This window comes from Simochromis diagramma, unplaced genomic scaffold, assembly GCF_900408965.1.
Source record: "Simochromis diagramma unplaced genomic scaffold, fSimDia1.1 OVJJ01000284.1, whole genome shotgun sequence".
Classification (NCBI taxonomy): Eukaryota; Metazoa; Chordata; class Actinopteri; order Cichliformes; family Cichlidae; genus Simochromis; species Simochromis diagramma.
The window spans coordinates 3,053,204-3,080,658 of NW_024386871.1; the positions used below are offsets into that span (position 1 = coordinate 3,053,204).

At 40.1% G+C, this 27,455-nt stretch overlaps 1 protein-coding gene and 1 long non-coding RNA gene across 4 annotated transcripts in view; one reads left to right on the forward strand and one right to left on the reverse strand.

Moving 5' to 3' along the window:
* ntrk2a (neurotrophic tyrosine kinase, receptor, type 2a) overlaps window positions 1–27,455 on the reverse strand; it is a 107,006-nt gene that overhangs the window by 72,318 nt on the left and 7,233 nt on the right. For 2 of the 3 annotated variants that reach the window (XM_040031660.1, XM_040031662.1), the window contains exons 6-13: window positions 17,627–17,760; window positions 16,524–16,656; window positions 16,209–16,280; window positions 15,784–16,011; window positions 10,620–10,646; window positions 9,086–9,100; window positions 7,875–7,912; window positions 7,441–7,540 (exon numbers count right to left, since the gene is read on the reverse strand). In XM_040031660.1, coding sequence (XP_039887594.1) covers window positions 7,441–7,540; window positions 7,875–7,912; window positions 9,086–9,100; window positions 10,620–10,646; window positions 15,784–16,011; window positions 16,209–16,280; window positions 16,524–16,656; window positions 17,627–17,760 — 747 coding nt within the window. The remainder of the gene's footprint in view (window positions 1–7,440; window positions 7,541–7,874; window positions 7,913–9,085; window positions 9,101–10,619; window positions 10,647–15,783; window positions 16,012–16,208; window positions 16,281–16,523; window positions 16,657–17,626; window positions 17,761–27,455) is intronic. The other variant, XM_040031661.1, reaches the window with a different exon arrangement.
* On the forward strand, window positions 319–4,197 carry LOC120733447. Its single transcript, XR_005695827.1, has 3 exons — window positions 319–435; window positions 1,040–1,041; window positions 4,167–4,197. It is a non-coding gene; the product is annotated as an uncharacterized LOC120733447 (long non-coding RNA).

Sequence of the window (27,455 nt, forward strand, 5' to 3'; positions counted from 1 at the left end):
CAGCTAGCAGCTATGGCTAGTAATAAAACAATAACATTATTGGTGGAGCTATGCAGCAAATGTCAGTAACATTAAGAAACTGTTCATTTAAAAAAGTAAAACATTTATTTGTATCTGAAAAGCATTTTGTCTCTCTTCAAGTGCCAGACTGAAGCAAGGAAAAGTCCGCAACTAGACAGAAACAGTGGCAGGCTACTTTAACGGCTCTATTTATTGAGCAAGAAAAATGTGATGCCAAGTAGTGATGTGCGATACCAATGATTTCCCTTCCGATCCAATGGCAAGTAAAATTTGAAGATACTGATCCGTTTTATTGTATTTCAAATTATAGCTTTATAATGATTACAAGACATCAGACTACTTGTTCTTATTGTTTAATAATGCAGAATTATCACCTACAAATAAAAAACCTTAAGTTGTGTGCTATGTGAACACGTAATTTAACATGTCATTTAATGTTTAACGTGCCTGGACATTTCAACAAAAACATTTGACAGTAACACTTTCCCTTATTCAAGGGTTTTTGTTTAGGAACAACAGCATATTTACAGTTTTCCCTTCAAGTCTGCTCCGTTTTTTGCTCACTGCAAGTCTGCTTAGGGATGGGAAGGTTTGTTCATGCTCTTGCCACCAAACCAGTGGATCCTTATCTCGGGGAATGAGTTTTCCTCTGAGTACTGGCGTAATTCAATGGGTACATCACTGGAAGCTGACCGGTGATGTTGGCCATGTCAAAATCTGTCCATATCCCTCCTTTTGTTGCAGCTGGACCTGCGGGTGCAGGACACTGTCTAGACTCTGAAGTAGAAGGCCCTGAGGCAGAGCTAACAGTAGGTGTTGAGCTTACAGTTAGAGTGGGAGCAGACTATCCTGTCTGATACACTTCCTGCATTTCAGTGTGGAGACGTTTTTTTAATATGTCAACATTGTCTTTGTCTCGGAAACCAAGGTGTTTAAACCTAACATCCAGAAATGTACTTGCCACTAGACAGTGAATGCTCTCAATACCACTGAATCTGTGCTGACATTGCTGTGCCAGCTGTGTGGCAAGGGAGCTGCCCTGACGTTCACAGGCTGCTACAGCTCTGTGAATGAGTGACACAAGTGGAATCACTTTGGAGACTGAAACGTGTTTTTCAGATAAAACTTCCTGTGTTGCTTCTTCAAATGGCCGAAGTGCATCAACTGTTTGCTTGATGAGGGATAATTCTCCCACATTTAAGCACAATGCATTCTTCCCTAAAAGGCAGAGGGCTGTGGTCACGGCTTCATTTTGCTAACAGAGCCTCTCCACCATGTGAAAGACAGAGTTCCAGCAGGTATCTACTGACTGAATTAGCTTGTGTTCTGCCATTTTCAACTGTTGCTGAATATCCCTGAGCTTTTCTGTAGCGTTTGTGCTGTGGTGAAACAATCACACTGCATTTTTCCAGCACTTGCACCACTTCCGGGACAGATTTTACACTGTCCTTTACAACTAAATTCAGTGTGTGTGCAAAACAGGGATGATGCCAGCTTTGTGCACTGCAGCAACCATATTTGCACCATTATCTGTCACAACTGCAACCACCTTCTCAGTTATGCACCATTCTTCTGTGATGCGCTTAAGCGCTGAGCTGATATCATCTGCTGCCCATGGAAAGAGTGGGTTTCTAGGACAAATTCTCTCATTTGACAGTTTTCAATGAAATGACATGTTACAGTCAAATATGCCTCTGTGGACAGTGAGGTCCACATATCAGTACAACACTAGAAGCATTTTGCAAAGATGCTCTTACTTTGCCTTTGCATTCATCAAACAAATTTACAAGATGAGTCTCTGTCAGTGTTTTTGTTCCTGGGAGTTCATATTTTGAGTCAAGAGCTCTCACAAATCCCTGGAAACTTTGGTCTTCCACTATGGACAGAGGCTGGAGGTACTTCACAATCATCTCTACAAGGCATCTTGTGAGTGTTGCTGCTCTTGGGCAATCATCTACAAATAAAATAAAATACACAGGGCATGCACACTCAAAACAATGGCTGAGCATAAATGGAGTCATGTGTGGACGTATTTTACCTCCACAAACAGCCAAGACGTGGTTTGCAATACATGTGGCAAGAGTGATGTGTTTTGGCAACGCCACTAACCTCGTCAAACACCTCAGAGTAAATCATATCACAGAATATGATGAGTTTATCTTGAGGCGAAGTGAAGACAGGTGCTGCTAGGGCGAGACAGACGTCTCTCGCGGAGTCCTTTAGTGCTGCAGGCAGGCAAGGTGTTCAAATAGCGCACAACCTCAAGTTTTTTTTAATTTCTATATGATTATTCTGCATTATTGAGCAATAAGAACAAGTAGTCTGATGTACTGAAATCATTATGAAGCTATATCCTTATATTATTACTACAATTACATAATGAAATTATATATTGTATTATGAAATACAATGAAACATTAAGTTTTTGTACAGAGTATTGGTATCGGATCAGTATCGTCAATACTACCCTGAATTTTACTTGGTATCGGATCGGAAAGGAAATCAGTGGTATTGCACATCACTACCGAAGGCTACTCGTCATACCAATACCAACTAGATTTTTAAATCTTAATATAAAATGAGTAACAGTAGAGTGGACACTAGGTAAGGCTGCACTTTTTGCAGCGATCTCGTATAGAAAACTATTCTGTGTGTATATAACAGAACAGGTCTGCGGCTCCGAACCATAGTAAAGGGACCTCTGGCTAATACCTTGGGTTATGTGTCGGGCTCGTAGCCGAGAACTAGCTTAACTGTCTGGGTCAACTTTGCTAGCGAGAGACAGAAGCTGTGTCCCAGGCTGCATCCTTCGGAGGCACTCTGGTGGAGTTACTTTGTGTGTGTGTGTTTTTATAAGTAGTTTTAAACCTTGTGATCCACAAAACAGCATAACAGTAAAAGAAGAACTGACTGCGTTACAGTCAGTGCGGGAGCAGCGGCTTCGCTCATGCGCGATTCATTTGCAGTTTGGACGCGTAGGTGTGAACATCTCCTGCCCTGATAGCAGCTGGGGGAGGACTATCCTCTGCCTGTGAGCGCTTTGGCACGGGTGAGGTGCCCACGGCAGCACCCGCTTCTTGTTGAGAGTACGAGCGATACGCGTTTTCACATCAAAAAATCGTCATAAATAAGTCTCCAGTAATACCAGAAAAAGTCGCCAGATTTGTCGCTAAGTTGGCAACACTGGCTCGATAGCTAGCTGGGGGGTTCAATGGTCACTCGAGCCGGTGAGAACAGCGAACCCCCGGCTTCATCGTTTTCAGACCCGCGCGGTCTTTCGCTACTCAGGCTAAACATGATATATAAGTCACTCGGATACCTTAAAAATGTAATTGTTTGGCTTTTTTCAGTGTTTTATTTGTTTGTAAGTAAATTGGTTTGGCTGAGATTAAAGTTATTAGATTAGATTAGATTAAATGAAACTTTATTAATCCCTTGGGAGGATTCCTCCAGGGTCTTCATACAACTGAATAAACGTCAAACAGAAAACTGATTAAACAGACATGTGAGATGGTCGAGAATTTACGCCAGCGTCCGGTTATATTTTAGATAGCAAGGAGCAGACGGCAGAGTTTCACTCCACCGAGAGCTCGTGACGTAATTCTGACCGTCCAATGTAACAGTCGCTCACTTCTGGCCTACCTGGCTTTCGGAGGACCCGGCCCACTTAGGCCACGAAGGCCGGGTCTTCAGGTGGATGCAGCCTCTGAATTTGGACACCCCCGCTGTTTCCGGCCGGGCAATAATAATGGTGACATTTAACTTATTTTATCCGATAAATAAACATTGTAATATTCAAGTTTTTTGTATATATATCTATATACAGTATATATAGATATATATATACTCCAAGTATGCTCCTATTGCGTGTTTTGTTTGGGTTTCCAACGACACGGAAATACCAAAGATAGAGAGGGCATAGCCTAACGTATGAAACAGGAAAAGACCACCGTGTAATCCATTCATTTCAACAAAGTAACTGTATTCTGATTACCACCTTTTTAAATGGTAACTGTAACGGAATACAGTACTCATATTTTGTACTTTAAATACATAACTCCGGTACATGTATTCCATTACTCCCCAAGACTGTTAATGAGACCTAGCCTATGTACCCAGCATTTTCCTCCTCTGTACCTGGATAGTGCCTGCCTGCAACACTAAAGGACTCTGCGAGAGACGTCTGTCTCGCCCTAGCAGCGCCTGTCCCACTCCTCTCCTCCTCTTTGGTTCGCCTCAACATAAACTCATCATATTCTGTGATATGATTTACTCTGAGGTGTTTGACGAGGTTAGTGGTCTTGCAACATGTATCGCAAACTGCGTCTTGGCTGTTTGTGGAGGTAAAATACGTCCACATATGACTCGGTTTATGCTCAGCCATTATTGTGAGTGTGCACGCCAAAGGGCTGCGACACATTTATACAGCCGTATTTCACATATGACTATGAAAGGCGGAAGAGGAAGTAGTTCCAATTTAGACGATCTCAATGATATAGTTTCTTTCCACTGTGTTCCTGTTAATGATAAACTACAAATTTACCCCAAATTACTAAAATATCGATATTTTAATATGAGAATCTATTCTAGAACATAAATAACTGGTATTGGAGGAATGGATACATTTCAATATCAATCCGCACACCACTAGTGTAAACAGAGGTACAGCGCTAAAATCATAAAGCCTTAAATGCAGCCTGTTTTTTAATAAAACATTATGAGGACAAAGCTAAGTCTGATGCTTTCAGATTATTACATATAGCTTTCATACAGCAGCAGGCTCCACATGAGTGTCTCCAAAGCTGAAACAAGCAAATTACCATTGGATAATAAATTATCCCCAACACGAAGACGGGCTCGATCAGATTACAACAGTAAACACTGCAACATGTCACCGCTGCTGATGCATGCACACATGTGAACCTACTGCAGACTTAAATATTGCCTGCTCCTTTGTGCCAACACGAGAAAACAAACTACTATACACACTAAATGAAATCATCCTTCTAGTGTCAAGAAGCAGCGAAGAGATCATGCAAGGAAACCTGTACCAAACGTTGTCCATGTGTTATTGATGAGAGAGGAGCAGAATAATGCAGTCGGCATAAATAATGTAAACCAGCCACAGCTTTTTACTCAGCTATCAAAAAGAGGCGGTCAGCAAATCATCCTCAGCTCAGTGAGGCGAGTGACGATTTTTCACTGCACACCTGCTCAATATGGTACAAGGCCTGACACGCACGCTTTACACTTTCTGATCACAAGTTTGCCATCATCATGTGGGGGTGATTTAGTTATTTTGCAATGACAAAATCGTTTTTGTTTTAGATTAGGACTGGTGAGGAGCTGCCATCAGCAGTTGTGTTTCTCTTGTTGAGATTAATTTCAGTGGGCTCAGTGCTGCTGTGGATTACTCGCAGCTGTTGAACCCCCTGTCTAGATCTGTTGTTCATACTGATGCAGGCCTCTCCAAATTTCTCTCTCCATAAACTTACTGCAGCGTAAACTTGCTGCCGGGCACATGCATCTGTATTTCTACATGTGTGGGGAATGTGAACAGAAAGAGGAAGGTGGAAGGGTTGAAAGGAAGGAAGATGAAGAGTCAAGGGAAGCAATCAGAGGGCAAAACTGTAATGTGACCTAACCTCCTGCACAGAATGCAAAAATGCTTAGATGTTCACACACACACACAAATATATACTGTATATATGATACTAAGACATCTAAGAAATCACACACACACAAACACAATGTGTATCCTTTTGCTCCTTCTGTCCCACATCCTTCCTTCTCCGGGGGCCCATAAATCAATCACTGTCAAAATACTGCACTTCTACAGTGTAACTGAGAGTCACACACATAAAGGCGCACACACTTGGCAACGCACATCGAGTAACTCTGTGACTACATTTGCATTCACTTTTTGGTTCGCTAATTTGAATGTGAAATATAAACCTACGCTGCATCAAACGGTGATGGCTCAAGCGGTGCCAAGAAACGTTTTATTCCTAAAAACAAAAATCTTTAAAAAGCAAAAAACGACTTCCTCAAGACGAGGAGTTCATGGTCTGTCTGCCCTGAATGTAAATTTTGCGTATTTATTTTCTCAACTAAACTGAATGAAACACTGAAAGGTCTCATTTCAAAATTAAAGATTAATGTGTTCACCTGTAGTTCTATAGCTACACACGGAATATGTGAGCATTAAAATGAAGCATGACCATTTTTGTATGTACGATGTGAAAAATGGAAGGACCGTGGTTCAGTGATTATTGTTAGTTTACAAGAAGGAGGACAAAATCTGAGCCAAGCATAAAAATGAGAAAAGACAAATCTGCTGTAGTAAGTCAGAATAGTAAATACCAGATGAGGGAAACAGATTAGTGACACTTGTAGCCAATGCAGAAGCAGTTGTTTCAAACAAGAGGAAAACTATGTGGCATAAAAGATAGACGGCGTGTGTGCAAGCATGTGTGTGTGGAGGCTTCAACAGTGGCTACAGTACCAAAGCAATTTCACATCAACATGACAAAGACTACAGTTCATTTTAGTCCACATGCATGTTATGCACCAGCAGAACTGAGACTCAGAGAAACTTAATCACAACAGCAGCCGCTTCCATCCGAACCGGGTGAATTCGTGGATACATGAGGGCCTGCATATTAAATTAGGATCATGATGATCAAAGACTTTCAGGTTCTGATTGCTTTAATTTTCCATCATCCTGCCTTTAACTCAGATTTCTGTATATTTTGCCTCCTCAAAAGTGGAACCACAAATCAAGGCTTTAGTGGTCAGTGACGAACACTGTTTGGCCCATATGCTTTTGATGTTGGCATATTAATGTTCGATACATCCACATATTACAAGGTTACAAGGAATCTGGAGTCTTACTCAGCTGTGACAGAGCAAAAGGTTGGGTAAGCTTTGAAGAAATCACCAGTCAGCCAAACGGCCAACATATAGCATAGTTTAGCTGTGCAGTCACCCACTATGGCAAATTTAGGCTCACCAGTTAACATGCATGTCTTTGGACTGTGGGAGGAAACTGTAGTACCCCACAGGCATTGGGAGAACACTGAAACTTTTGGCCTACTTTTAGTATTAAGGCTTGGTGTTCCTGACCCTATCCTATCCTATCATATATATATATATATATATATATATATATATATATATATATATATATATATATATATATACACACATGTAAACCAAAGAACAGCAACATATACTGTTGTTGTTCTTTGGTTAATTCATACAGTGAAATATCTTTGACCACATAACATAGTTTCTCTCCCTCTAATTAATAACAGGCTTTAATGTTTTCATGTATCCATGAAGCCGTCCATGTCAAACTAAAATCACCAGTTCATTCTCCCACAGACCACAACTCAAGATTAGAGCAAGAAGTCTTACCTTTGATGCCAAACTTGGAGTTTCCTCCAAACTTGAGAATAATCAACATTACAAGGAAACCAGTGAAGGCTACAGCAGCGATGCCCACCACCACGTACACCTGTACAATGAGAAATCGGGGTTATAAATCTCCCGAGAGGTGAGCAAACACACTGACAGCTACACAAAGCCAAATGCCAAACCCACCACAACAAAAGGTATAGGCCACAGGCTGTGTTTATATCACTGCTCAAGAAAGGCAGATTTTCTTAAGGACTGCTTTATCTTCAATGTGTTGGGTTTATTCAATTACGCATTACATAAAAATAGAGCCAGCTCAGGTGTTTCTAGACAGAAAACACAAATAAATGAAAGAGAAACAGGCACAAACCATAAATAACTTGCAGTGGCAAACAGCAAAACCGTAGAGCTGCAGGAAAATAGAATTGACTTACAGCGACTCTGTCCTCGCGTTGATTCGGAGGAGGGGTGTCTTTTGATTCAAGAGAGAGACAGAAATCAGAGAGGAAGAGAAACTCAAGATGTGATTTAAGGACAAGTAAAGGTGTGATTTTTACTCACTGTCAAACAAAGATATGGTTTCAACTGATACAATAAGATTTACTGTTCATCTGAAGCATAAAATTGTTTATCTGTTTCTAACAAAATAAGCTAAAATATTACATTTTCTTCTTTTTTTCGGCTTCTCACTTTAGAGGTTGCTACACCAGATGATCTGCCTCCATCTCATCCTAGCCCTTGCCATCCTCTTCTGTCACACCAACCCTCCACATGTGCTTCTTCATTACATCCACGGACCTCGTCTGAGGTCTTCCTCCTTCCTGGGGGCTCCATCTTCAACATCTTTTGTCCAATATAGCCTCTATACCTCCTCTGCACATGTCTAAACCATTTATTCTCATGTCTATTCTGGTCACTCCCCATGAAAATCTTAACATCTTTAACTTTGGCACCTCCAGGTCGGCCTTCTGTCTTTTTTGTCAGTGCCAGAGTCTCCAATCCGTACATCACAGAAGGTCTCACTAACATCTTGTGAAACTTCCCATTCACTCTTTCTGCTATCCTTCTGTCAGGAATCATCCCTGACATTATTCTCCACCGACTGGAGGGTTGATGGTTGACCTCAGGTATGTAAACTCATCTATGCTTTTCAAAAAGCACACCAAGAGTATCATTATACAGAAGTATCCCACCATGTGGAAGCTGCTCCAACAAGAGGTCAGATTTTCATGAGATTAGATTAAGAGAACTTCACAGCCTCATCATCCAAGGTGGTTTACACCGGTCATATTGATCTGACCTCTTCCTCAAAGCCTTTTTTTTTGTTGAAATAGAGAAAATTACCTTAACATTACAAACAATTAAGCTCAAATTGCTTGTCCAAGTAACAAAAGCATCTGGCGTTTTACTTAATTACTGACTTTATACAAACTCAACAACTTGTAGACGTAAAGTTAGCATAATCAACATGCTACCTGAGCGTATATCACAAACTGATGGGTGCTTTTTTTTTGTTTTTGCAGTTTTTTTCTGTCTTTCAAATCTAGTGGCAGATGTGCAAAAATACAAAACAAAACTACCGTAAATAATTCATTGTCTGTGTTACTTGTGGATAAGAGTGAGCAACTAAAAGATATGGCTGTACCTGTGGTTTGATCTGCTGGTTGGAGGGCGTATTGGAGAAAGACACAGACAGAAACAAATTAGTTCTCAAACATATTTCAACTGTAAGACAAGCACTCTGTTTTCTGAGCTTCTTTCAAAAACATAGTCATTACACAAACACGACGTGCAAACAGCACATGCTAAAGATGCACACGTTCTAGCTGCAGGGTCGTACGCGTACGTAACCTCTCAACATCTTAAGAAAAACAAAAGAGTTCGTGAGAGTAAGATTGCTGAAATGTAATTTGTGTTTGTTGACGACACCAGTTGTAAAAGTGAGCCTGAACTTTCCGGCACTTTCAGTTAATGAGTAATTAAATCAGGTTGGCAGTTTAATACACAATATTTTTAAGTGATTTCAGTCTTTATGGGCTGCAGAGACAGTTAAGTCACTACAGTTCAGATGCAAAGCTGTGTTTGAGATGCTTCATCTAGCTAGTGCTACAGAAGTGCGGTGAGCGTAATCGGAGTAACTTTTTTGAAGTGGAGAGTACTTGAAAATTCAGCATTTCAAACAGCTCAATGTGTATGACACGAAAACAGTTTCTTTGCAGTTTGACACATAATTTGTCTGCTAGCTGAGGGCAGAGTGACTGTGTTTCCCAGGGAAGAAAAAATGCTAATGCATGATCATTTTACTCTGTGAGATGGAGAACAGAGGGAAGACTTGAGAAAAATGCTCTAATAAAGGTAGAAATTTCAAGCTTACACGTGATGTTCTAGTTCAGTTTACAGCTTGGTAATCAGATTGGATCACTATATAACAAGTTTCTAAAGTTGTCTTGATGTTTCACATCATAAAATGTTTTTGAAAGCAAATTAACCGGTAATTGATATTAATTCATGTTATCCAAAGTCTATACACGTGCAGTCTGTATTGTGGGTCAGTGATGAACTATGTTGGAGTTGTAAAGTGCAGACTGTGGTGTCCTGGCTCAATGCTCGATGGGTCCTCGTATCTCCAGAAACATTATAAAAGAGAGATAAGCCCTTTAATTCTGAATTGAAATTTAAAAGATATTTAGATAGTGGTCGAATTAGAACTGCATGCAAAGTTTGAACAGATCTGTATCAGATTTTACTAAATATTTTGTACATGCCTGTAAGTTTTTGTCCTGTTGATGTTTGAAATGACAGATAATTTAGATAATGCTTCAAAATAACAGTAAATCTATGCGCAGCTGCTAAGTAGACAGTGTCACTGATTTTAATTTAAGCTTATTTAAGCTTTTCGTGTTCATTAGTAACAGTTGCCAAATTGCAGCTTTCTACTGGCTGGGGGTTGGAAAGCAGCCATAGTGGCAAATATAATGTGGGCCTACATATTGTAGAATATAGTTGTTCCCTCACTGCCCTGCTACACTTGAACCTTGAGTACCCCCACCTGCCAAATCCCACTTTAACCCCTGCACGATGCTGATGTTAAACATCTAAAAACAGTGCCTGTAAACGGAAACTAGATGTGCCTCTTTTAAGAATTTTGCACTTAAAAAAGACAAAACATACTCACTTACCATAATAGTAAGGCTCCGGATCTGTTGCTGCAAAAAAAAAAAAAGAGCATTTACATTGATGACATTTGTTTCACAAAGCCAACTTTGTGCGTCAACACAAACTATTTCACTGTATGTAGCTATACCTGTACATATATAGTCTAGTATAACATAAAAGCATCAGCAAGATTTTTTTTCTTTCAGCAGCTCCACCTTTGCTATCAATAAAGGCAGATTTAAAACAGAACACTGCCAGTTTGCCATTCCTTTATCTGATTTCATGCCAGCAACTACCCCTCATTATAAATCGATGAGCATAACCCAGATGGCAAAATATACACAGTCTGCAGCAATATTTAAAGTGTGAAACAGAGTCATGATGAATCAGGATGGTGACTGAGAAGTATATGAAAGAGTCTATTTGTGGTAATGCATTTTCTATATACTAAACAGAAATATTTGATTGTAATTGTACAAAGATAGGAAAGAATTAAAAAGTATCTGTAACGGCAAAAATAACTGTAAAAAGGGCGATTTCTTAGGTTTTGCCTTGAGATTAAAGGACTATAAAATGATCAAATTAAAAATATTCAGTACGGGCTAAACAGACTAGAAAGTTTGGACGTTGCTTCAAATACAGTACTTAAAAATGCCAAAATGCAGTATTTGGTGGGATTGTCGTAAAGGAAAAAATCCCATTTATGGTGCAAAGGGACAAAAAAGTTTTGCACCCAACTAGTCCTGCACCATTTGTCACAGAATTATAGTTCAAAGACCAAAATAAGCAGCTCATTTATCCACTCTTCTCATTGATGTTCTTCCAAACTATTACAATTAATGCACAAAAAACACATTAATCTCAGTGGGTGGAATGTGTCGTACTAGAGTACAGGGTGGGCCATTTATATGGATACACCGTAATAAAATGGGAATGGTTGGTGATATTAAAGTCCTGTTTGTGGCACATTAGTATATGTGAGGGGGCAAACTCCTCAAGATGGGTGGTGACCATGGTGGCCATTTAGAAGTCGGCCATCTTGGATACAACTTTTGTTTTTTCAATAGGAAGAGGGCCATGTGACACGTCAAACTTATTGGTAATGTCACAAGAAAAACAATGATGTGCTTGGTTTCAACTTAACTTTATTCTTTCATGAGTTATTTACAAGTTTCTGACCACTTATAAAATGTGTTCAATGTTCTGCCCATTGTGTTGGATTGTCAATGCAACCCTCTTCTCCCACTCTTCACACACTGATAGCAACACCGCAGGAGAAATGCCAGCACAGGCATCCAGTATCAGTAGTTTCAGGTGCTGCACATCTCGTATCTTCACACCATAGACAATTGCCTTCAGATGACCCCAAAGATAAAAGTCTAAGGGGGTCAGATCGGGAGACCTTGGGGGCCATTCAATTGGCCCACGACGACCAATCCACTTTCCAGGAAATTGTTCATCTAGGAATGCTCGGACCTGGCACCCATAATGTGGTGGTGCACCATCTTGCTGGAAAAACTCAGGGAACGTGCCAGCTTCAGTGCATAAAGAGGGAAACACATCATCATGTAGCAATTTCAAATATCCAGTGGCCTTGAGGTTTCCGTTGATGAAGAATGGACCCACTATCGTTGTACCCCATATACCACACCAAACCATCACTTTTATTGTTCCAACAGTCTTGGAGGGATCCATCCAATGTGGGTTAGTGTCAGACCAATAGCGGTGGTTTTGTGTCAATGGAAAATTGTACTTAGTAGTCAGTATAATCTTTTAACCCTTTAAGACCTACCATAGAACCAAGTCCGCCAGAGCTTATATTATATTTTTACATGCTGTGGAGCCATTTTTGGGAGCATTTCAAGTTGCTATACATCAATACAACCATTATAGCCCAGATTTTAATAATATGTATTCATTAAGTGCATAGTAATTACATAAATTGCAAAAAAAGTGCAATAAACTACAAAAAAATTGAAAATCGTTTTTGCTTTTTTAACATATATTTCTAGTTAGAGAAATTTAAGAGGCTTATCCCTCAAAACTGTAAATACAAAAAAGTTGCACAAAATAGTTTCCCACCACAGGAAATTTATTTTGAGTGTCTTCATAGTTTTATTTTTGAAATACACCAATTTTTATACACTGCAGGAAAAACGAAAATAAATATTATACTGCAAATTTGCAAAAAAGCAGCATATGCATCAAAATAAACTATTTCAATGCAATATGAGTCCTAAGCATCCCAGAAACGACACAGAAAGTCATAAAGTCAAAGATAACTTTTAAAAAGAGGAGTATAGGCCCTGAGGCCCTGATGGTAAAAAAGACTACATTTCTGCGAAAATGACGTCACTTCCGGTTTCAGGCAGGTAATGGCGGAAATGCAAAAGTTCGCGCTGACGTCTATTCCAACGTAGGAAGTGTTATGAACAGCTGATCGGACCGGCAAAGAGTGTTTCTGGAATATTATGTTTTTGTTCCTGCAAGCGCTTTTTATGCAGTTTTTGCAAAGCTTTATGTGGAAGGAAACCGTGACCTAGGACAAGCTGATGGCATAAGATGTAAGTACAACTCCTCCGGTTTCATATGCAAAAAAAATTTTTGCGCTACCTTACGTGGTTGCAGTGCTACCGGGATTTAAAAATAGTTAAGCAAAATGGAGCGTGTCCGCTCCGATCGGCTCTAAAGGGTTAATGATATAAGTTTGCATATGGTAGAATACTGCATGTAATCATTTGTGTTTAGAAGTATATAGTTGGTGGCATATTGAAAGAATGTCTCATCCTAGGAGGTCTGTAACATTCCAGGGTGTTCTGGCGTTCACCCCCACATCCTAGGAGTATGGGAGAGGTCGTACCTTGTCTTATTGTTTTACGGTAGGATTAACGTAGCTATATCTGTTTTAGTCTAAGTGCCTTTTGTTTAGATGAACTGCTGGACTTCCAGTCCAGCAGGTTTAGGGAAGTCCTTTATGGGGTCACACTCTGACACACACACACACACACACGTACACCTCCACATATCAATGTATGGAACAAACGCTCACTGAAGTGTATAAATAAAAGACCAGGGCAGTCCTCAGTGCTTAGTCTCTGAGGCTCACTCTTGGTGTGTGAGCTCAGGAGGCTGCCCTTGCTAGCAAGAAAATCTGTGTGTTTCTCCTCTCTGATTCTCTGCTGAAGAAGTGTTTTAGAATATATCTCTTAACATTTTGTTTGTTAACTTCACCATTCACATAAAAGTTTGCCTCATCACTGAACAAAATCTTCTGCGTGAACTGAGGGTCCTGTTCCAATTTTTGTTTTGCCCATTCTGCAAATTCTGTGCGCCGATCTGGGTCATCCTCGTTGAGATGCTGCAGTAGCTGGAGTTTGTAAGGGTGCCATTTGTGAGTAGCTAATATCCAGTGACATGCGGCGAGTGCTACGCTGTGGGCTCTTGCTGAATGAAGCTAGGACAGCCACTGATGTTTCTTCATTAGTGACAGTTTTCTTGCGTCCACATTTTGGCAAATAAAACACTGAACCAGTTTCACGAAACTTAGCAAGCAGTTTGCTAACTGTAGCATGGGAGATGGGTGGTCTCGTAGGGTGTCTTGCATTGAAATCTGCTGCAATGACCCGGTTACTGCGTTCACCAGATATCAACACAATTTCGATCCGCTCCTCACGTGTTAACCTCTTCGACATTTCAATGGCTGTGAACAAAGAGAAACTTGTAAATAACTCATGAAAGAATAAAGTTACGTTGAAACCAAGCACACCATTGGTTTTCTTGTGACATTACCAATAAGTTTGACGTGTCACATGGCCCTCTTCCTATTGAAAAAACAAAAGTTGTATCCAAGATGGCCGACTTCTAAATGGCCACCATGGTCACCACCCATCTTGAGGAGTTTGCCCCCTCACATATACTAATGTTCCACAAACAGGACTTTAATATCACCAACCATTAACATTTTATTACGGTGTATCCATATAAATGGCCCACCCTGTACATTAATTAACTGTCAGACAGGGAAAGGAAAAATATTCTTCTGAAATTTTTAACTCTAACCTGTTGCTAGGCTCATGGTTTTCAATTTACAGACATCATTGCATGACTACAAAGTAGGAACATTTCTCCTTTTTCAAACAGTGTTTTTCTCAATGCCAGTTGATCTGCACTCTTTGACCTGGAGGCATCTTAATGAGAACAGTGTCATCTTTCTGGCGAAAACAGATCCATTATATTTTGATCTAGGACTTTTTGAGAAAAGCTGAAAATACGTCTTTTTCTGGGTCTACACAAGTAAAACAAAAAGAAAAAAATATATATATAACTTTTGGGGCCGCTCAATAAATTTACATACAATTTGTTTATTTGTCTGTCAGTGTTCCTGACTGTTTGTCTCCATAGCCATACAGATACGGAGTCATGGCTTTACATATGTTACGGTGTTACTCAGAGTCAAAGCTTCTCCTGTCTGCCTCTTTTTCATATGCACACATGAAAAACACAAAATAGTCCAAAAACCCCACCAGCAGCTAACAACAGCGACTGTGTTGCTGTAAGATTTTCAAAACAAAATCCTCCAGCTTGTTAATGGAAGACCAGTAAGCTTTAAAACATGTAGATCTTTCAACATAAAAGCCATTAATTAAATACAGAAAGCATTCGGTTGACCAAAGCTGTCTGATTTTCAAAAGAATTCATCAGAGTTCATCGAAATCAGAGCCTCCAATTGTGTATTGGACATTGTCAAGATGCTTTAATAATGTGAGATTTTCAAAGTAAAATTACAAAATTAACAGGATGTTTATAAATAAATAATATATTTCAAATAAAACTTAGCTAGACATGAATTTATCAGAATGGTTTCAGGTGCCAGAGTTTAAAGTATCAAAAGTATTTTGGGGCAGTCTACTTAGCTTCAACTTCTTAACAACATAGCGAGTCCAGCAGTAGCATTAATCACTCTACTGTTTCTCCAGAAATTGCATAGTCTAGTTCTTGTGATTATTAATTATGAAGAATATTTTTCCTCAATTAATAATTTAGTTAAAAAAGAAGTGGTATATCATATGTTCTTGAAAAAAATAGTAAAAATGAACTTGCTGATCATTTTTTAATAACCAGATCAGACATCATGATGATAGTGGTGTAGAAACAGAAAATAAAACATCTAATAATGTTGTATCTTACCATCGGAAGGCATGTGCATGAAATGAGCATCAACTTCTTTTTCGTCCGTGCCATAGGGGTTTGCAACCTCTAGTTTGTAACGCCCATTGTTGATGTGTGTAGGGCTGTCCAGCTGCAAGCAGCCATGGTACTCTCTCTCAGCGTAGTCATGGATCCTGGTGAAGATGTACTGCCCCTCCTTCACTGGCTTACCATTCTGTGACCACTTGAAAGTTGGCTTAGGGTTTCCTAAAGAGAGGTAGTGAAAACAATACAAAAGAACCAGTAACGTTAACTAGTTTTCATTATTTAAAAAGATGTCATTACCCTATTTACGCAGGTACTGGTGGGACTTAGGGAAAGTCTTTTGTGTTGGGACCTTGTGAAATCACAAAAATCAAACATCAGAATATGACTAAATACAATCATGTGGACATCTCTTGTACCTGTCACGCTGAAGGGAATACACCAATGATGATCTGGAATTGCGTCACTCAGCTTTGTGATTTTGGGAGGAACTGATGCAGCGGAGAGAAAAGAGAGTTTAAGAGCAACAGTGTGAAATTCAAACAGAAGACAGAACTAAGATAAGGCAAAGGTAAAAACTAGTGAAGCGTGCAAGAACACAGATTAAAAGATGAGAAGAACCGTTGTCTTCTCAAGCTTTTAATTCTCTGATTTAAAGACTACGCTGCATCGAGGGATGCTTTGACAAATTAATCTTCACTAAATTGGGGCAGTTTGCTAGAGGATAAACTTACATAGTATATTCAGCACCACGGAGGACTCTTTGTCTCCTACAATGTTTTCAGCTGTGCAGCTGATCTTGCTGTTGTGATCCGTGGAAGACAGGTTAAACAGTTGCAGCTTGGAAGTCTGGCCCGATGTCGCTATCTGCATGAGAAAAGAGCAGCCGCACAAACAAAAACTGATTGCTTAGTAGAAGACAATGTCTTCAACGTCAGATCGTGATGTTAAGAGGTCCAAGAGCCACATTAAGTAAAAATTGACTTTTAAATCAGAGTGGACCTCGATAACGCTCAAGCTGTTAAATGTTCATGATATGTGCATAAAACACTAGAAACGCTGGGTTATGTCATTCATAGCACTTTAAACAAGAGGGAAAAGTATGTGTTGACAGTAATATACTCTAAATTGCTAATTGTTTTTATGATGACACAGCCGGTCTGTGGTAGCCAAACCCTTCTTCTGGTGTTGTGGGGAAATCAAATACTTATTTCCCTCATGGACATGCAAATCGTGTCAAACTTTTTTAGTAATTTGTTTTGTTTTGATATTCTGTCTCTCTCCATTAAAATGAAACTAACAGAAAGATTAGAGACTGTTCATTTCTTTGTAAGTGAGCAAGCTTACAAATTCAGCAGGGGATCAATCAGTGTACATGCTTTTGTCTTTGGGGGAAGAAATTCTAACGGCAAGCTACTACAATCTTTTACATGTAAGACTTTGATTGTTGTAGACTTGTGAGGTAGCTAGTAATGGGCAGCCATGTGGGCAAAAATGCCTGGCTGGAGTCTGTCTTTACATTTTCGCGGAACCTGTTCCCTGACTTTGGGGGATTGCAAGAGACGAAGTCTTCAACACACGCAAGCAACCAAAATGCAGTTATAATTAATGGTAATAAGCCATTTATTGGAAATCAGAGTAGGAACATTAAAATAACAGTATCATAGGAACAAATGGTCTGAATACTGAAATGCTGAAATGTAAAGCTCATAGAGCACAATATCATAATTTCTGTAACAGTAGGACAGCAGTGCTGGTACACTGTGTGTCTGTGTCTGTGTGTGTGTGTGTCTGTGTGTGTGTGTGTCTGTGTGTGTGTGTGTGTGTGTCTCCTAACCTCATAGTAGGCGACACGTATCATATCCCAGAACAGCTCAGGAGATGGGACACCAGAGGTCGTACACAACAGCTCCATATTCTCTCCCTCCATTTTGGTCAAATTGGATGGGGTTAACGTTGCCGTGGGAACCTCTGCATACAGCAAGGGGGCAGAAAGGAGGAAAGAAAAGTGAGGAGAACATAAAGTTTAGAGATGGCAAGAGGACAGGACTGGAAGTGGTAGGAAAGGAAGCAAAGTTAGGATTTAAGGCCTGTTTAAGGCCGCTGTTTTTTTCTTCTCAGTTGAAATACAAATCACGTAAGAACCTCGACAACAAGAGAAGAGCAGGCAAACACACACACGCAACCACAGGGACACACAAAGAAAGAGCTCGAATTCAATCTCCCGCTCTCTTTCTCTCGCTTTCATTTAAGCACACTCACCCCAATCAAACAGTCAGACAAAGAGACAGAGTTCAAACACAGTGATGGTTACACTGATTACTAGTGCATGTCTTCAGCAGCCCAACTACTAAATTGATTGGACACAGTCTAAAGCCCCTGTCAAAGCAAAGACACTGGTGACTGTGTGTGTGTGCATATATGTTTGTGTGTGTGTGTCTACATAGCTGACCAGGATGTGACCTGAGCATGACCAATCAGACTCAATCAGAGTCTTGCCACTTTTGTCCCCTGTCCAATAACATCATTGAAGAGAAGAGAACAGAAGAGAAGAGTGTCGACAGCTACTGCAGATAAAAACTGGACAGATTTCTTATCAAACCCCATCCTCTCCCCACCCGTTTCCAACCTCTTCTGTCCGTCGGCAGAATGCTTATCACCAGGGCAACCCACTTATCACTACGGCAACCCACTCAATCACTGTGAGACGCCGTAAAAACCAGTCATTTCACTGGTGGCAGCCCAGCTACTATATCAGAACGACATATCTTAACAGGCTCTCAGTAAATCAGCTTTCTACTGCCACTACAGCCATCTGCAGGCTGCACATTACACACACACACTCACACACACATGTCCCACTGAAGCCAACAAATTAGCATAAAACCTCTGCAAACCACGGTGATTTTGATGTAAGTGCAGCAGGATCGTTATGACCTCATGTTCAATTATGGTAGTTAAATCATCCATGCCAGTGTGTGATCCTGAATCTTTAGCTGCTTAGATGTTTTCAGAATCAACAAGTGGGATTGAAAAGGGTTTTATTGTAATTATGGACGGTAGATCGCCCTGCAATTGTGACAACACCAGCAATTATACAGAACTGTGTCGTGTATCAGCGCTGAGCCCGCGCTATAGTTCACCTGCAGCCACTTGTGAGGAAATTCTGGCAGTCGGGTGTCTGCAAGGGATGCACGACATTTATATTCATGCAAGAGAGTTAGACACTAGCTAAATGGATTTTCATTCAGTCTTTTGACTAAAAAATCCCGGCTATGTTTCTGTTAGTAGTGTTGAGCCATATCTTTTGTGAAGGCATGGCTGAACTTTGCGGTGGTTATTGATGTAGGTCTGTTTTCTTGTGAGAGATGTAGACATTTACATTGTGACAGTCTGTGACACAAAGACAGAAAACCATTCACACTCACACTCAAATCACTCAAACCATGGCCAATTTAGAGTCACCGTTTAAGCTAATGTTTTCCAAAACATACGTTTAAACAAATAAAGACGACATGCAATAAGAGCGAAGGAAGAATAAAGGTTAAAGAGCACAAAAATCTGAGTGGTCGAACTGCTTGTTTTCTTCTTATTTTTAAGGTTATTTCCTGTCATGCATTGCAGAATTTCAAGTATTCTTCTATTATGAGTAGAAATATAAATAGATTACTGTACTTATATTGCCTCAATTTGTGATTTGATGATATTTTTCAAATAAATACAGTGCAGTGCTGAAACATGATATCCCACGGATCCTTAGCTGGGCTCAAAACTGATGCTGGTGTCCATGGGATTTGATTCACATCATCTTGGACTCATGAAACCCCTTGACCTCTCAACAGAAGCATCTGGAACTGCGATGGTTTTCCGTGTTCCACATTCAGGTGCTGCTTTTAATTTCTCACTTGTCTGTACTTGAAGTTCACACGCTCACTGTAACAACAGGGTTTAGATTTGTACTGAAAGGTCAGCTGAATATTTTTTTCTTTTGTCTTTTCCACACTGCTGTAGCCTTCACACTTGTATAGAGGTGTTTTATTTGGAAAGCAGCTCATTATTCACTCATCCACTCAGGCTGTCGGAGTTATTCCGTCTCCGACATGCATCCAAGTGGTAGCGTCTATGTCCTTGTGTCCTTGTTTTATATTAATCTTATATTGACACATAAAACCCTGGAAATAACTTGGTTGTACCATCACGATTGGTCTTTTGGAAATTACTGAATATTAATTATGTCTAAAGATTCCACAACAAAAAATAATTTTCTAATCTTGGAGCTCTGTATGGAGATATGCATGGGATTAGGTTAATTAGATCAATCTAGATTGACTGTAGGTGTGAGTGTGAATGGCTGTCTGTCTCTCTGTGTTAACCCTGCAACAGATTACATCTGTCCAGGGTGTAACCTGGATCTTACCCTGTGACAGCTGGGACTGTCTCCAACCTTTCCATGACTCTGAATTGAATAACTGGATCGCACATCTGACTTTTAAGCCAAGGGTCACAAAGCCCACGTCAGACGGGTCAGATAAAAAGAAAATGCATCGCTTTACCACTAATTCAGACTGAATCTCGTAAAAGTTAAGAGGCAAAATTCAGTGCATCTGATACTGTGCATCGTCATTTGACTACTAGGTTGCACTGGAATAAGCAAGAATGATCGATTTAAGCAACTGTGATATTGCTCTGGTAAACGTTGCTTAAAGACTATATTTTAGTGTCACAAAAGAGCTTTCTTTTCTGTAAACGACAACCTCTCAGGTAGAGAAGTGGGGAAAACTTCACAAATGACCCCTGGATGCATGACATTACCTATGCATATACTAGCTCTTGACACTCCTTGACACCTGGAATCCATATTGCATTCATTTTCCAGGATTATGCTCAATGAATGGGTGATGAATTACAAGTACGGCATCAGCGACAGCATTACTCAGTGTCATTGTTGCTAGCTTTTGCTACAGGCCACAATAGGCACGTTTGTATTGATGTTTAGAGAAATGTTAGCATTTATTATGTAACCTTCCTTCTGCTCCATCATAATGATGTGTTTTTTGAGGCGATGCAGAGGCAGAAAGAGAGTTTTCTGACAAAATGTATAGCAGAGAGAGGTGAGGAAAGCACTGGAGAGGCACGCAACACAAAGTCTGTCCATAAGTTTGCCTGTGAATGTTCCGCTGTTCATGCACTGTGAAGGATTCACAAATGATGCAGAGACAAAGGGAGGAGGATGATGTGTTAATGATTGCTGATCTCTTGTCTGAGATTACAGTCAATCAGGCTGACACTTAACTCCAGCATCAGATCATTCGAAAGTTTTGAATCTCTCTACACTTTTTTAATATTTTAATTAGGCCACATTTAAATTATTGTACCGAGTTCCTCAGTGTTCTTGGCCAAATGGGTCCAAGGAAGGACGACTGGTGAACTGGCAGCAAAGACATGGTCACAACGTCATTATGCTTGGCCTGTGTGTGGCTAAAAACCTTAATGCTGCCTTTGATATAAAGGTGTCAGAACACAGTGCATCACAGCTTGCTGCAGAACGCTGAGAGTAGACATGCTGACCCATATATCCACTACTGAATACATCTACATCGAGCATCCGAGCATCTGAGTCGACAAATCACATTTTCTTTTATTTTCACATGGACATCGGGTTGTGTGCACATCATCTTCCTGGAGGAGAGATGACAGCAGGATACGCTATCGAAAGAACTCAAGCCAACAGAGGCAGTGCTATGCTCTTGGCGATGTTCTGCTGGGAAACCACAGGTCCTGTATTTCACGTGGATGCTACTTAGACACGTACCAACTGCTAACATAGTCTGCTTCCTCTGTGATGGTAAAAGCTCTCTCTGCCAGGAAGGAAGAAAATTGCAGTAGTGTAAAGAATAAAATATCTAACTGAGAATGAAAACACAACTTTAAACCAGGAGAATCAGATTTATGTTCTATATGTCTCAGTTTTCAGTGTTTAAAGTTGTTGTTCCCGTTTTGAGCACTGTTTGATTAGGTTCAGACTTTTAGGGGTCCTACTGTCTTTTTGAAAGGTTTAAAGCTTTTATATGCATTTTTTCACACCATAAATGCTGTGCATTAAAATACAAAGCAGTCACTATTCTTAGGGAAATATTTTTATGGCAATTAAATTAAGGCTAAGTTGCGGTTTGGGTTAAATAGCGTTGAAAAGTCATCTTAGCTTTGAGAAAGATTCTCTCTACACAGTCTTCTGTTTGGGAACGAGACACAATCACTGAAACGTAAATGGCCGCAATTCCTTTCCAGATTAAAAGGGTTAAGCTATGTAAAAAGACATCCTTCTGGCTCATTTCAAAATCTTAGAACTTACTTTCTTCCATTTCTAATAAAGATTGTTTATTGAATTGTTTTGACCGCCTGTCCTCTTTCCCACAAACTGTCCTTCTTAATCTCTCTTGAATCCTCCAGTTATGAAAACTTCAAAATGACAGCAGCATGTCCTTAGACGGAAAGCAGGAGATGTCTTAAGACATTAAGGCCTGGATGACCTCTATGTTCCTGCTTCTTAACTAAGATAAAGCTGCATTTATAGTGCTTGACCCTTAAAAATGTTAGAAACATGATGTCTAACCAGATGCTTACTCTGGATGGCATTACCTTGGCCTCCAGTAACTCTGTGAGGACTCTTGCAGTCGTTTTAGACCAGGACATATATGTAGGACTGCTTTCTTGCATATGCTCAATATCTCTAAAATTAGAAATATCCTGTCTCAGAGTAATGCTGAAAATGTAATTCATGCATTATTAATTCTTGGCTGGACTACTGTAATTCATTATTATCAGGATGTCCTGAAAACTCCTTGAAAAGATCTCAGTTGATCCAAAATGCTGCAGCAAGAGTCCTGACAGGGACTAAAAGAGAGCACATTACTCCTATATTTGTATCTCTTCATTGCCTCCCTGTTAAATCCAGAATCAAACTTAAAATTCGTCTCCTCACATACAAGGTCTTGAATAATCAGGCTGCATCTTATCTTAAAGGCCTCATAGTACCACATCACCCCATTAGAGCTCTTTGCTCTCAGACTGCAGGTTTACTTGTGGTTCCTGTTTAAAGTAGGATGGGAGGCAGAGCCTTCAGCTTTCAGGCCCGTCTTCTGTGGAACCAGATTCCAGTTTGGATTTGGGAGACAGACACCATCTCTACTTTTAAAATTAGGCTTAAAATTTGAGTATTTAGTTAGGGCTGAATCAGGTGACCCTGAGCCCTCTCTACGTTACGATACAATAGGCCTAGACAGCAGAGGGCTTCCCACAATGCACTGAGTGGTTCTTGTTTCCCTCTGTTTTCTTTTTTTTCCCTTCACCCCAAGTGGTCGTGGCAGATGGTTGCCCCTAGCTTGGTTCTGCTGAAGATTTCTTCCTGTTAAAAGGAAGTTTTTCCTTGCCACTTTTGCCAAGTGCCAAGTTTGCTCACAAGCGGTTGTTGATTGTTGTGGTTTTCTCTGTTTTATTGTAGTCTTTATCTTACATTATAAAGATAAATACAATTTAACTGAATTAAGCTGAACTTCACAGGCCTGTTACTTTAACTTCAGCTACCTCATAAAACAAGGTTACAAGCTACAAATACAACAATCTGCCTCATCTGTCATGTGTGTTTGTGTTGTGCCTCCCAACTGCTTTACTGACATAATTTACTTACTAAATCTTTTGTGTCTTGCTTTATTCCTCGCTATTTAACATGTAAGAAAGTTCACATATGTAATTAGCATTTCCTGTCCACAAACTCTTACAGAAGCCATCTGGTCTGTTTTGAGTTTGCCTGTGCTGCTGAATTTTAGTTTTATCTACTATACAACTATTCAAAAGCCTATTCACAGATTGGATGGTAAAGCCAATTAAGTCAGAAAGGAAATGACGGGGACAGAGGCAAAAATTCTTTGAACAGCAATCAAAAAAAAATAGATGATTCAGGGCAACGACTGACTGTCATTTTGCGTGTTTGACTGGAATGACTAACTGAGAGAGACACAGATGAAGGCAGAGTGCACCTGTGCTGTGATGTGCCCAGCGGGAATCTGGTAATACATCTGCTATAATTTCTACAGCGCCGGGAAAAAGCACCCTTTGCTCAGGACAGCTGGTTTCAGTTATTCACTTTAATGGAATTTGATTCATTTAGCAGAAGCTAAAGGTGTTATAAGAGCGATGGTGGAAAAAGCTTAAACTTGCCCTTCTTACCATTAACAAGCGTGGCATTAAAGGGAGAAGGAACTGAGAGAAGGACACAAAATGAAAGACTTTATAAAGAGTTAAATATGGCTCTTTTGTTTTGTTTTAATTACCCCGTTATTAAGAAACAGCGGGACTGTTAAACACCTGCCGTTGCCAACATTTTTGCTGAGTGACACAGCTGATGTTTTTATTTTGCACATTGAACAGGCTCTGTGTTTGTAATCCTTTCGGGGCGGAGCTCCAACCATAAACAGTCCATGGGGAAACACAGACGGAGAATCGTATGAGGCTCGCCTGTGAGATCAGTGTCGGCCCGAGGGCATCGATGGGCATTTCCTCTTTGTGCCTTCTTCATAATGTCGCTCAGAAATGTTCAGGCCCACAGACAGAAAGGTTTTACATAAAGCAGACAGGCAGATGGAAAATGCCAAATAAAGAGGAAGAACTATGAGCATGGAGCGCGAGGCCAGCAGTTTGGCCAGACTGAAAGGTCTTTTTTGGTGTATCACTGTTAGCCCTGGGGCATTATTTGGCACCCCTGCCCCACCATGTCCTCCTACTCATATGTCACTCTGCCAGGGGGTCCCCCGCCCACCTCTCCAGAGGCCCTGCTGTAACTGTGCTAATGCCAAAAATATCCTCTGCTAATGGAGGGAAGGTAGAGGGGACAGATCAATAGGAGTTATCAATGACATTGTTAGCTTCCTGCAAGCTAACTTATTGTTTGTGCCCTGAGTGTCCTGATTGCCCAGAGCTATTTTTCACCAGATTGATTCCTCTGTGAACAACAAAGATGCTAAAACAAAACCCCAAAACATGATTAGGCTCATAAAGTGGATTTGACTGATGATTTTTTTCTTATAAATTTAAGTCTGACATGAAAATTCCTTTATAATGCCACGTTACTAAAATAAACTGGGGTGCACTCGCCATCCGAAAGGCGAAAAACAAGTTTTATTTGCTTACTCTGGTCAAACTCAAGCTCTAAATGCCAGATTGAGACAGACACAGTGCACACGATTGGAAAAAAAATCAACAAATCCAGAGAATGAGAGCAGGTCAGACTCTGAGACAGGTCAAGCTGTAATTTGACACATCTTATGAACAGAAGAGTGTCCAAAATAGAATGATTCATGAAAAATTCATACAGATGATATAAAGAAGGGAAGAATAAAGTGTCAAATAACTGCTGACATTTATACATTCATGCTTCATAAACACTCCCATAAGCATAAAAGCCTTGTGGTTTGTAGAAGCCTGTCCTGGAAGTGTACTTAAACTGACATTACACTTATGTGGTAAGTAATTGTATGTGGAGGATTGTAAAGACATAATTCTTTATTATAATATTAACTGTGTTTCTTGGCAGGTCAAAGAAACGTTTCTTGATTAAATCTGTGGAAAGCGTCTTTTCTTGCTTTTAAAATGTGATCATCTTTGTGGGGTTTGCTTATAATATTGCAGCTTTCCATAAATCTAGAAAAGTTGGGTTTCTTCTTTTTATTCCTAGAGAACAAAACATGATGATTCAGTGGAAAAGGAAATGAAATCTGCTGCGTGACAGCAGGTCACCGGTGCTATGGGACACAGTGCAGATGGTCTTTATAACACTTCATTTTACTGCAGTACATACAGTCAGCAACTTTCAGAGTCAATGATGTCATCTATGTGCTGAATTACACAAAGCATCATATAGTCCTAGCATGCTGCTGTTGCAGGTGAGCAGCAAGAAGGAATAGATGAGCAACTTAGGCAAGGCGATGCACAAATTTGGCAGGTTTTGTATGATCTCTGAAAACGATACGCGCAATAAACTAAATCCTGACTAAACTAACGTTTCTTTGTTTTCTGCGTGTGGCGAGGAAAAGAACAGGGAAGGAACACAAAACAAAATCTCTAAGTAAGCTCTACGTACGACTGACATACGTAGCAGACATATGATGGTTTCTACAGGCAACGATCAAGATCTGTGCGTTTATTCTCTAAAATAGCAGCACAGCTAATACACATACGCACACATCGTCAGGCTCTCTGCAAACCTCCAGAATAAAAGCAGGACAGATTGTTTTGTGGATACGTGTGTGTGAAAATACTTAGGACGAATACTTCTACAATCGATACCCTCGTAGTTTCTGTAGTAAAAGCAAAAGGGAAAATAATCAATAGGGACGGCTCACTGAGACATAATGTAATAGCTTCATTAGACATCTCCTCCCCCAGGTTACACATGTACATATAAATATAATAATAAATATAAAAGCCTTGTTTTCATGTTGTTCAACTGCTCGTTCAATACAATGATTCCCCACAAGTACACAAGAATATTAAACATTGCACACATCTAATTGGTAAATGGACCTTTTTACTACAAGCATACAAGCATGTACCGTACAATACATCATGATGCTCTCTCTCTCTCTCTCTCGCTCTCTCTCCTTTGGTTAATCTAGCACATTCAATGTAATGACAGAGCTTTCAGTGATACACCATACAAGCATGTACCTACACAGAAGTACACAAGAATACTGGAAATAACACGCATCTAATTGGTAAATGGACTGGTACTTATAGACCTTTTTACTACAGGGATACACCGATCAGGCATAACGTTTTGACCACTGACAGGTGAAGCAAATAACACTGATTACCTCTTCATTGTGGCGCCTGGATTTGAGCGAGTTTAATAAGGGCCAAATTATGGTTAGACAACTGGGTCGTGCAAAACTGCAGCTCTTGTGCAATATTCCCAGCATGCAGTGGTATGTATCTATCAAAAGGAACTGATGCTCGTGGGATCATTAATTGATACAATATACAAGCATGTACTTTTATAACCCATCTAACGCACATCTAATTGGTAGATGGACTGGTACTTGAAGAGCTTTTTGCTACAAGCCAAGGGGTTTCTATCATGGATGCACTCACCCTACGGTGGATACATCAGGACCAATTTGGGGGTTGGTTTATTGCTCAAGAATACTTGGACTTGCAGGCTGAAGGACCTGGACCTCTACCTCCTGAGTCAGAGCCTCCCCAAATTAAAATTTTAATACATGAACACAGTGGTGGCCCCTCTCCCATTTCCCTTCTGATTAGAGGAAATCTCTGATAGGTTTGACAGAACTTGCAGCCATTTTTTAAAACCTATCATCACATTAAACATGCTGGGTTAACCAGAGGAGTGAAATAGAGCGCTATGACACATCATAAGTGTATGAAATTTAGAGCAAACAGGAAGATGAACACTCGTAACTTTTGATCGGATGGCTGGACACCTGTCCAGAAAGGCTAAGACTACCCCGCCTAGTATTATAGGACAACACAACCCTCACACACTCACAAACGGCACACACATGCATAACCTGTGTGTCGGTCATTTCACTTTACTCCATCTAGCAGCTAATCTGTGCATCGCATGAGGAAAAATCCCAACTGGACAAAGATAA